Source organism: Podarcis melisellensis, assembly GCF_964234715.1.
Source record: "Podarcis melisellensis genome assembly, chromosome: 8".
Classification (NCBI taxonomy): Eukaryota; Metazoa; Chordata; class Lepidosauria; order Squamata; family Lacertidae; genus Podarcis; species Podarcis melisellensis.
The window spans coordinates 75,494,925-75,506,950 of record NC_138540.1 but is presented as its reverse complement, the minus strand read 5'-3'; the positions used below and the strand labels follow the sequence as shown (position 1 = coordinate 75,506,950).

General features: G+C 46.4%; 1 protein-coding gene and 1 long non-coding RNA gene across 2 annotated transcripts; one reads left to right on the top strand and one right to left on the bottom strand.

Moving 5' to 3' along the window:
* Window positions 1–5,115: 5,115 nt before the first annotated feature.
* LOC309375363 lies at window positions 5,116–9,774 on the top strand. The gene is made up of 3 exons (XR_014170858.1): window positions 5,116–5,252; window positions 7,543–7,775; window positions 9,645–9,774. It is a non-coding gene; the product is annotated as an uncharacterized lncRNA (long non-coding RNA).
* Window positions 5,160–9,707, bottom strand: LOC309375271 (uncharacterized protein; the record flags this gene model as incomplete). The annotated part of the gene is made up of 4 exons (XM_081920924.1): window positions 5,160–5,336; window positions 6,152–6,437; window positions 7,568–7,705; window positions 9,535–9,707. The coding sequence occupies 4 exons, from the start codon at window positions 9,705–9,707 to the stop codon at window positions 5,160–5,162; spliced, it is 774 nt and encodes a 257-aa protein (XP_081777050.1).
* Window positions 9,775–12,026: the final 2,252 nt, after the last annotated feature.

Here is a 12,026-nt window from a genome sequence, read left to right as displayed (position 1 = left end):
CCCAACAATTAAAGTTAGCTAGCCGCCTTGCAATGAGTCAGACCCTTTCCAGAATTGTAGAGTAGCAAGGGGCCCCCAAGGGTCATCTAGACCAACCCCCTGCAATGCAGGGATCTCAACAAAAGCATCCATGGCAGATGGTCACCCAACCTCTGCTTAAAAACCTCCAAGGAAGGAGAGACCACCACCTCCCGAGGGAGACAGTTCCACGGTCAAACAGCTCTGTCCGTCAGAAATGTTCTTCCCGACGTTTAGACAGGCAGAAGCTCTGCAGAATTTTAGACTGGTGTCTTTTCCCTCAGGGCTTCCAGGTGATGGTGGGGACTGAACCAGGATTCCAGCGAGATCCTGCACACAAAGGGGATGCTCTAACCAGTGAGCTACAGGAAGGGTGCTCTCTTTTTTAGCACCTGTCCACCATTGCTATTGTCTGCAACATGTCTCCTTGAATGGGACTAGCTGCACGCAAAGGGCATCCTGCACCAAGAAAAACCCCAGTTGGTGCAGTCAGCCCTCTGCCATTGACGGCGCTACAAAGAGAGTCCCTTCTCTCTATTTCTGAAGTTCGTGAATGAATGAGAATAGGGAAGCCACAGGCCACTTGCACACCTATAGAGCAATAGCCCGCCCTGGTGGCTTTAGGAGAGAACTGCAGCTAAAGGAATTCGGGATGATTCCTAGGGCTTAGGACCATCTTAGTTTCTGACGCCACGGGATGCGAACGGTAACATTTTCCTCGAGGGAAAAATTCCACGCAGTGCAAAGAAGCACAGCCAGCAGCTCTGTGTGAAGCTTGTTGCTGCCGTTTGTCGTTTATTAGATCGGAATATATGCTGAGCCTTTGCCGAAGAGGTTGCATCATTTGGGACTGTCTAGTTTCCAGGAAAGGAGAGTTAAGAGGCGACATAGAATCATACAGTTGGAAGGGACCCCCGATGGTCATCAAGCCCAACCCCGCTGCAATGCATGGAAACTTATCATTTTATGGCATGGGGAAAGTGAATAGAGAGAGGTTACTCTCTCTCTTTCTCTCTCTCTCTCTCTTTCTCTCTCTCTCATATATATATATAACTCTAGAACTCAGGGGCATCGAATGAAGCTGGTTGCAAGATTCGAGACAGATAAAAGCAAGCGCTTCTTCATGCAGTGCAGAGTTAAACTATGGAACTCACTGCCACAGGAGGCAGTGACTGCAACCAACTGCAATGCTCTTTCCCCATCCCCTGCTTGCATGGCCCCCACAGGCCGCTGTTTTGCAGCTGTGAGAACCGAATGTTGGACAGGCTTGTCCATTGGCCTGATCCAGCAGTCTCTTTTATTGTGGTTGTGCTCATAACTCAGTGAGGTGGGTTAGGCTTAGAGGCAGCGACTGGCCCAAGGTGACGCAGTGAGCTTCACGGCTGAAAGTGGGGTTTCGAAGCCTGGACTCCCACCACCAATGACACATTGGCTCCCAATTGTGCCTGTGTGTGCAGAAAAAGCACATGGGGTGCAACCCTAGAGCAAAACGGTGCATGTTGTGTTACTTTCACATACGAAATGTTCTGAACTGGTTATGCCAGCCCTGTTTAAAGTAGGATCAGCCTTTGCCAATGTGGAACCCTCCAGATCTTTTGGAGTACGGCTCTGTCTTGCCAAATGCAAGACGGCTCTTTTAAAATTAGATTCAGAAGCAATACAAACGCAAGTGGGTGAGAAGATTTCAGATTTTATTATGAACAGCAAGTAAAATATACATTACCAAGCAGCACTTCAGTCTGCCAAGGGGAAGCCCTGGAGACGTGGTGAGGTGACCAGCAGGTAGCCTTCTTTTGCACAGCTCTGTGGCCAACAGCCTGTGCGCAAACTCCCAGCTCCTGTATTCAAAACTAGGTATTTTATAGATGCTGGTCCCTGCTGGGGCTGAGCTACTCTACATCAAAGACATTTTTTTCCCAAGGGATAGAGAAAGCAATAAAACATAATGACCAGAGTCAGGAAGAGATAACCAGACAGGAAGAGTTGGCCATGTCAGATCACTATCTCCTCAAAATTACAATAATCTTCCGGAATAATTATCCCATACAGGCTCCCATCATTCCCAGCCAACACTTACTTCCTAGGGCTCATGGGAGCTGTAGTCCAAACTGTTATGTGCTGAAGTTCTCGCCCTGGGCCAGCAGGGGGACACTGTAGATAGTTTTCACTCAGGTTCACATATGCAAATAAGGGATTGAAAGTGATGTTCCGTGATTGGATAGTTACAGAAAATGGTTACTGTTGCATTCTAGTGGAGCTCTGTATAAGCAGGCTGGCTGAACCTTTCAGTTCAGTTCTGTTCTGGCCTGTGAATAAGCAAGAGCTGTTTGAAGAATCGCTGTGTCGTCCGATATGTTCACCCACAACTTAACACAAACCATCTGGAGAATACCAGGTTGGTGCACGCTGGTATACAACACTGAAACCTTCAGTAAAGGTTATTTTCTCTAGCGGGAGAGCAAACCGAATGCAAGGAATTATTAGCATGGAGAAGGAAAATCCCAAAGAGGACATTCCCTCCATTTCCTTTATGTAAGAAACATGTGGTCATGGTCAGCTTTGTTTGGCCAGCAATTGTGGAATGGAGCCTGTTGCCCCTGCCCCCCAGCTGCTATTGGGCTACAACCAATATTTTAAGACCCACCCTATTTTTTTTTTAAAAAAGTAATTTTTTTTATTAAAGGATTTTCATAGTTAACAAGGGTACATCCGGCGTCTCTGTTTTCAGAGGATAGAGCCTTTTCTACAGGTCGGCTATATTCGGTGTGAGACACCTGCTGCCAGAGACTTTTGTTTTAACTGGCTTGAATGCTGTCTTTCTAAATCGCTGTAACCTGTGTTGGGACCTCATGGTGAGGACCAGTTAAGAAATCCGATGGAAGAATAGCAGCTCCTTCTATCACCCCCGAGGGGTAAGCTGGCTGGGGCTGATTCCCAGAGGTTGTCCGACACACAAGTGGAGGGCCATGGGATCCTGTTGCCCCCTGGGATATGGCTCTGGCCACTCAAAAAGGCCATTGCAGAGCTAGGAAATATGTAGAACAGAACAGGGAGGCAGATAAGCTTTGCTAGATGAAAAGGCTATAAAGTGCTCCCTTGGTTGAAACTTGGACAGAGTAAAAGTGTGTGCGTTGGGATCTGTCTAAAGTGCACCATTGCAGGGGTAAAGGCAAACCAAACCGCTGAAGTGTTACAGCACCTGCTGTGGCTGCAGAGACTGATACAGGAGAGACATGATTTGTTGCAGCTGGGGCAGAGAGAGGCATCCAGTTTTGCCGCTGCAGAATCGCCATGGCGTTTCTTCTCACTGAGCTCCTCCCAGCGGTCATTCCTCCTCTGCTCACTGCTGCAGATGCACAACCTGACTGCCTGTCTCCAGGCCATGTGTTGTAACCCAGCAAGATCTGGAGGGGACAAAGCTGTCTGTTTTAGAATGGAAACGCTTCCATATTTGCTTTGTTTTGAAAGTTCCTTTTTTGGGTGCCTGTGTACAATGGCTGCACCTCCATCATCATCATTTCTCTCCCCCGCCCAAACCACAAACACAACATTATCCTTTATTTGCATCATTTATTTTATTAGTTTTAAAAAGCTGTATAAAAAAAGAAGAGAGACGTTTGCTTTTTTTTTTAAAAAAAGGCAAAATTTGTTGTATCAATGGTGCGTAAAAACAAGCTGCAGGTACCATATTTACAAAATCATTTTCATTCCATAAATTACAAAGCTCCCGATTGTTATTTACAGAATACATAATATATATCTAAATATATATATTATCTGTCATTTTATCAGCAACAACAAGAATACTTTCCCCAACAAGAAGTAGGTCCAGTCAAGTGCCAACAATCCTTCAGTAGTATTAATAATAGTAAGAACAATAATAATAACAACTTGATAATAATAACAATAATAACTTGATAAGAGCATCTCTTGAGGTAGGTAAGTATTATTATTGCAGCTGTGTGTATTCCCAGGAGAAAAGACGCAAGGCAGTACGGCATGTATTTATATTTATATAAATATATATATGTGCGCATGGATTCAAACTGTGCGATCCTAGGCATGTCTACTTAGAATTAAGTCCTGCTGGATTGAACTGGACTTACTGCCAAGTATATGCACGTAGGATCACAGCTGGGATGTATCTCAGCGCTTACAAAAACAAAACACCTATAATTTCTAGACCTTAAGTCAGAGAAGGGGAACCTGTGGCCATTCAGATGCTGCTAGATGCAACTCCAACCCACCACCACCACTGAGCATGCTGGCAGTCCAAAGACAAGGTCAGCTGACGGGCTACAGGCTCCCCCAGCCTTGCCTTAAGGAGAAGAGCTGGAAATGTAGGCGAGAGATGCCTGGATGCATTGCAGAAGCTAGGGGTGGCAGCAAAAGGAGACCTGAGCAGCAACAGCAAGGGAATGAGGCTCTAGCAGAGGGTGGGAGGACCCTGCAACCCTCTAGGTCACATCAGCCCCCCCCCCAGTGCAGCCCAAGGGCTGGGGGGGGGGGAGGCTGAAGGGAGCTGGAGCCTGGCAACATCTGTAGGATCACAGGTCCCCCCCCCCTCTGCTCTAATGCTATTTGGGCCTCTGCCTTGCTGCAGACAGAGCGCATTTGCACGCAATGGCATGTTTTCCCATAAAAGTGCAATAGGGGGTCAGGAGCTCTCCTGTCCCTCTCTTTCAAAGCAGCAGAAGCAGCGTTTGGTTCTAAAGTGCAGGATAAACACACAGCGCCTACAGAAAACCTCTTTGAGAAAAGCCACTGAGAATTAGGAACTCGCGGGTCCTTTGCCCCACCACTTCACATTTCTCTCTCTATAAAGAGCTGAAAACACACACTCTCAAACTCACACTCACACTATATATATATATATATAAATATATATTTTACACTCACCTTACCCTGCTCTAACCACTGGCAAACACAGCCCGTCCATTCTGGAAGGGCTTAATCAGACAAACTGGAATGCTACAGTTGTTCAACACCATAGAAACAAGGTCAGCCCAGCCCAGCCCCTCTCAAGGAACCTCTCCAGACTCAAGGAGGAGTCTTAGGAGCCAGGTGTCCTTCGTGAAGGGATACTACGGTTTCCCACCCCCCAAAAAACCCCACAACCACCCCCAGGCTCTGCCCAGTCTTCAGGGTTTGGATGCTCGCTTTGTGAGCCGTTTCAACATGTTGGGGTTGGGGTTGGGTCTCTGGAGAACAGGCATCGTCGGCTGAACGTAATAGTAAGTTACAGGGAAGTAGCTGAACACTGTGCCTTGTGGGTGCGGGATCCAAAGGGGAGACGGAGTTCGGTAGCGATGGGGATCCTGGAAAGGGGGGGAAGAGAGGTCAGAATAGGACTTCTTAAATACGCAACATATTGGTGTATTTTATTAACGGTTGGGCACAAGATAAACGACCTCAGTACAAAACAAAACAGAGACGATATAACACCTGTCCTGAAAGACCTACATTGGCTACCAGTATGTTTCCGAGCACAATTCAGACAGCCAGGGTCATCCCCGTAGACTGGTTGCACGTAAGGCAGGTGGGTGGGTCGTTTGAGCTTGGTAGGCCACTGCCCCCTTTGCCCTAATCCAAAATGCAGCAGCTGGACTGGTGACTGGGAGTGATCGCTGAGACCACATAACACCGGTCCTGAAAGACCACCCAGTACATTTCTGAGCACAATTCAAAGTGTTGGTGTTGACCTTTAAAGCCCTAAATGGCCTCGGCCCAGTATACCTGAAGGAGCATCTCCACCTCCATCATTCAGCCCAAGATTCCCTCCCTGCAAGAAGTGGGAGTTACAGGGAACCAGGCAGAGGGCCTTCTCAGTAGCGGCACCCGCCCTGTGGAACGCCCTCCCATCAGATGTCAAGGAAATAAACAACTATTTGAATTTTAGAAGACATCTATTTAGGGAGGTTTTTAATGTTTGATGTTTTATTGCATTTTTAATACTTTGTTGGAAGCCGCCCAGAGCGGCTGAGGAAACCCAGACAGATGGGCGGGTTATAAACAATAAATTATTTATTGTTTTTATTATTATAGTACAAAACACTGCATAAAATTACATTGCTGCCTAGAAGCAAACACACAGTACAGAACCAGATTCCCAGCCTCTCTCCTATCAGCTTACATGTTTGGGGAGATTTGCTCCTCCGGCTTTAATCTGCGATGTCTTTGCTGCAGAACGCCTGCCGGAACTCTCATCCTCCGAGGACGACGCACACTCGGACGGAGACTCCGAAGGAGACTCGGAGTGATAGTCCGACGTCTCCGACTCGGGCGTTGCTTTGCCACTGCTGCTGCTACTGCTTCTCTCCGCTTTCTTCTCCTTCTCCCTCTCCCTCTCCTTCTTCTCCTTCTCCTTCTTCATCTCCTCATCATCCTTCACCGTGAAGGGGCGGCTGTTCTCGCCAAGTCTGGGGTGGGGAAGAAGGAAGGTAGGGGTCAGACACTGGAAGGAAGCGCTTCCCCTCTATTTACACTCACAAGCTTCCATTGGAAGAAAGACAGGCAGTTGTGTTTTTTAATGTTTTATTTTGCAAGCAGAGAACAGTTCCAATGATGGCTTGATCTTTTTAATGGAAAATGCAAGGTGAATCGAGAAAGCTCGAATGTGGATCCAGTGAATGGGGACATTTGTTTTAATCACACGTTATAGAAAACAATGAATGCCGTAAAGGAAAAGTTAGTATTATAGTAGATCGAATATTATGTTAAACAGAATGTCCTTAATCCTGTATTTAGTCAATACTGTGCTTTAGAGAAACGTAATCTAAATCCTGAAATGCTGTTCAAGCAGGGAGGGGGGCTAATTTGTATTTAATCAATCTTACTTTTGTACTGTGGTTGGGGCGTATGGAAATAAAGAAGGAAATGAAAATCCATTTACTGGATAAGTTATACGAGCTTCTACTGGTGCCCCAAGTTTGAAAAAGACAACCAGCTAAACGAATTGCAAGCTTTAAAACCGCTCTTATAAGTTGCTCATCTGAAGGACGGGGGTGCTTCAAAGAAATTACTGGGTTGAACAAAAAGCAAGAATTAAAAAGGTAAAGATAAAGGGATCCCTGACCATTAGGTCCAGCCGTGACCGACCATGGGGTTGCGGCGCTCATTTCGCTTTATTGGTCGAGGGAGCCGGCCTACAGCTTCCGGGTCATGTGGCCAGCATGACTAAGCTGCTTCTGGCAAACCAGAGCAGCGCACGGAAACGCCGTTTACCTTCCTGCTAGAGTGGCACCTATTTATCTACTTGCACTTTGACATGCTTTCGAACTGCTAGGTTGGCAGGAGCAGGGACCGAGCAATGGGAGCTCACCCCTTCACGGGGATTCGATCCACTGACCTTCTTATTGGCAAGTCCTAGGCTCTGTGGTTTAACCCACAGCGAACAAGAATTATTGGTGCTCAATTAAAAATTCAACTTTTAGCGTAAGTACTTTACACAACACAAAGGGGAATCCCTCTTTCAAAGGGTGCTTTCTATTACAACTCACCTATGGGGTTGTTGCTTTTTTAAAGGGACGGTTCCGTCGAATGCACTCACCTGCAGGAAACCTCGCCAGGATCAATCCAGATTGTAATTTCGCCTTTCAACGTCAATTCCGAGTAATTGAGACCACTCTCCATACAAGCTTTCAGGATGGCATCATCCTTGGTATACTGCCTGTTGATTCGGATGCACCTGCGAGGATGCAGAGACAATGCAGAAACGGCTTAGATTTAGAACAAGATTCGGTGATCAGGCGCAGCAGGTAAACCTACATTCCCATAATGGGGAGAACCACCCAGACACCCAAGAAAATTAGCATGGTTTGCTCATATTCATTTCCTCTAAAGAAATCTGCGATGTAGCTTTGTCAGAAACTGAAGAGCCTTTTAAGTCTACTTAAGAGAGGCAAACCAGCTATTTATACATATTCAAGGTTGCCAGCACTTCCATTTTCACATTTTGAATACAATCATTTCCTGCGCTGTTGAATTAGCATTTTGAATGCATTTTTGTAAACACAATGGGGGGAAACCCTAGATCCACGAAATTATGCAATACACATAGACCATAATCCCTTCTTATTATTATTAGACTTATTGTTTTTATTGCCCGTCCTTCACCAGCAAGTCACAATTTAAACTTCAGAATTAAGAACTGTAGTTGCCTACTCGCCCTTTGCATTTGTCTGCCCAGAATCTACAACCAAATCAATTTTGCTGGGTCAATCTAACATTTCTACTTTTGCTGGCGACTCGAACATTTGTTCTCTACGCGTGCGCAAAGTCAGAAATTAATTGCCACTAAGCTCAGCAGGATTTACTTGAAATGAACATGCTCTGCCACTCGGGTACTCTGTGTGCACAGCAATTTGTAATATTAGAAAACAAGGACTGCCAGGTAATAATCTGTAGTACAACAAGCTCCAGACAGAGTCCTTGCAAACAAAGCTTCCAGCTGACCTGCAGGCGGGTGACACAGGCGTAGCAGCAGCCAACTGGTTTGTAAACCGCAGTTCTCTATCAGCTATACAAATAGCCTTGAGAGGTACAATACAGTTATTTTGCAGCTAGCTCTGCAAACAGCTGCCGCCATAAAGAGGCATCCAATCGTTGCCTCATCCTCGACAAACAGACAGACAAGAGTCGAGGGTGACTAACGATGTCTGGGATCTCGAGGCAGAGCAAGGAACATAACCGCTGCTCTCAGTCTGTTCCTTCCCCTCTCTCCTTTAAATGTGAAATGTATTTATCCAAGTAGCTAGCCCTCATGGTTCCGTTAGGGAGTTTGGCTCCACATATAGATCACATCTCAGCCTACGCTCAGCCTATTTAGTTTTTAAGACAGAGAACAAATAGGAGAAGCAGCTGTGTATTGTTTATTTACTCACATAGCACCAAGGTCCCTGCCCCGAGGAGCTTACAATCCAAGCTTCAGCACTAATAAGGAGCTTGCAGTCCTCTAGATACTGCTGAGCCTGCAACTCCCATTATCCTTGACCACTGACCATGCTAGCCAAGGCTGATGAAGAGTTGTAGTCCTAAACCATTCTACAGCTTCCTCCCACCCCGCTCTAAGAGGAAGGAAACTGAGAAGAGGAAAGAAGCCAAAACAAGGGCAAAGAGAGGGAGAATGTGCCTTATTTCCATTACAAGTTCTTAAATTTTGTCACAGTGGTGTGGCAGCCACCGAGCTGTATGAAGTGTAGACTCTTTCACCCAATGCAGTGTGTGAACAAGCCTGTTGGCATTCAGAAAGGGAGTTGATTTAGTGAATTTCTATGCCGCTCTCCATTCAAATGAATCCCAAATCGGCTTACAAACAGTGTGCATTTCCAAACAATTTAAAATCAGCAGCCCACAAATGTTGAGGTTTTGTAATAACACAATATTTGGTAACAATGTGAATGTCAGCTTAACCATTAACCATCTGAAAGATGGGGGCTCTGTTTGCTGAAAGCTCTTCCATCAGTTGACAGTATTCCAATTTTAGTTCATAAAAAAAAAATCAACTTCCTTGCTTACCTGTAAGCCTGCCCTTTGCAGGGTTTGTCTGGGTACCAATGGTCCTTGTAGCGCTCGCATAGGATCGTGGCCAGGCTCTCCCTGAAACGCTCCAACTTCTCCTTCTCCAGCTTCCGGTCGCGATCCATCACTCGGGAGATGAACCAGACTGCTTTTTCCACTTCCTCCTTCATCTTGGGCCCTTCGCTGTGTACGTCCTGGGGGAGAAAAGAAGAAACCCCATTCAGCAAATGAGCCCTACAAAGAAAGCAGCCAAGTGCTCCAGTGTAGGAAGCGGGGAAACTCTAAAAAGTCACTTTGTGCCAAAAGAAGTGGTCCTTCAATTTGCAAGGAACAGATTCGAGAGAGAGAGCTGTGTTCCCGCACAGCACGAGGAAACTCTTTGTTCTAAAAGCTTGCAACACCAGGACCACAAAATAGTGACTCGGGCCTATGAAGCAGAAGTGAGTCACCGAGGCAGAGCTTGCAGGGCTGTTACATCAGGGCTCTTGCAAGCGGGTAATAACAATGGACCGGGCACACAGATGAACAGCAGCGGTCAGGGGGCACCCAGAGGTCAGAGGTCCTATAGCCCAACCCCGTCTGCCCTGTCAGTCCCAGACCAATTCAGCTGAGTAGGCAACCTTTTTGACAAAACACTGGCTCCAGAACTTTTGGACAAGGTGGTGTTGCAGTGGGCTGCCTTGTGGCCATCTAGGACTCTCTAGCTTGCTACAATTCACACAACCCATCCATCCTTGGCTCAAGGAGGAGGATGAGAATTACAACACAGCCAAAAGGGCATTTGGGAGGGGGGTGAATGCTTGTGGGTCAACACCCTTATCAATAACAAACATGTCTCTTAACTACAACACTCCCCTATGCCCTAGAGGAAAGGGGTCAAAAACTAAGTCCCTTATCTTTTTTAAAAAGGGGAAGGGGGAGCCTTCTTAGTTAAGGAGAACCATGAAGAAGGTGGGTGAGAAGGCCCTTAACGAAGTTCACAAGGCCCACTCAGTGTCAGAAACTCAGGTATATAATCTAATCACGAAATGGCACCACGTGGAGATCTCTGAATGCCAGGCTGGTGTCTGACATCTCCATCTGGCCAACCCCTCCAGCTTTCTTCAGAAGAAGCTTATTTATTTCATTTACATCCCGCTTTTTTTCTCCAAGCAGTAGACTGTTCACCCACCTCCTCAATTAATCCAAACAACGACCCTGTGAGGTAGGTTATGGGGCTGTAACTGGCCCAAGTGAGCTTCATGGCAGAGTCCGGGGATTTGAACCCTGGCCTTACAAGTCCTACACTGCGACCCTGGCTTCCTAGGGTACTTCTGCTATAGGGCAAGCTCTATAAATTAAGCAGGTTAAGAAATATGAGGAAGGCAAAACATCACTTTAGAGAAGGATCTTAGATATTTTCCTTGAAGTTTGAATTTGTCTTGTTCTGAATTGTTTTATTTGATGGCTTAACGGGTTGTAAACTGCTTTGAGAGTTTTCCTTTAAAATATAGAGCAGTATAGATGATGATAATGAAGAACAAGAAAAGTAAAGTAAAGCAAGGAGAAGAAGAAGATTATTCACGGGGAGAAGTGGAAATGGCCCCTAGACATTCCATTTTGGTGACTGTAACCTAGGTTTTTAGAGTACCATTTGCCAAAGCTACCTGCCCTACAGTCTGCTAGTTCTCTCGATTGATATTGATGGTACCAAGAATTCTACTTCCCTTGCCAATCAGCTACCCCCACCCAAACAGCACACACACTCCAGATAAGAACAACCACTGTCTGGATCCTCAGCCATGCCATTTTGTATGCACACGCTCTTCCCCCTGCTGGGCTGACCCGCTCAGTTTCCGGGAACAGCTTGTTGCAAGCAGATTACCTGCCATTGACAGGACACAGAAGTACACACTGAGTTGGTTGCAAAAGGTTGCAACACGAGGGGCTGGGCCTCGAAGCAGCAAAACAAAAAGAGAAAGGGCCATGTGTGGGCTGCCAACCTCTTCCTATCAACACTGGCACGTGACTGGGTACGTCTGCAGGCGCTCACACACATCCGTACAAAGCTGTGATCTCTTGCACAAGGCAGTTGGGGCAAGGCAAGAGATTTATGGTTTGTTGATGCAGAAAGAAGGCTCCCTTGCACCCAGCTGTGTTTAGCTTGGCTAGAGAGAGAGGCAAATGAATGTTGCAAATCAGGAAATAATGGTCAATGTTGTTGTCCATCATAACCCCAGCCCTATGCTTCCAAAACACACGGAGGCAGGTTCTGCCCCCGCAGAGTCGAATCTACAAGAACCGTCAGCTGAGTGAAATGTGGGCAGAATCTATATAGGAGCACATGAGTTAAAACCAAACATGACTTATAAACAGGGTCACACCTTGGGTTCCTCTTTTGGACAGAGATCTTTCTCCCAGCCCAATGTTGGGAGTTGAACCTGGAAATTTCTGCATCCAAAGCAGGCAAGCTACGGCCATAACAGGAGTTTCCTATGATCCTGGATAGC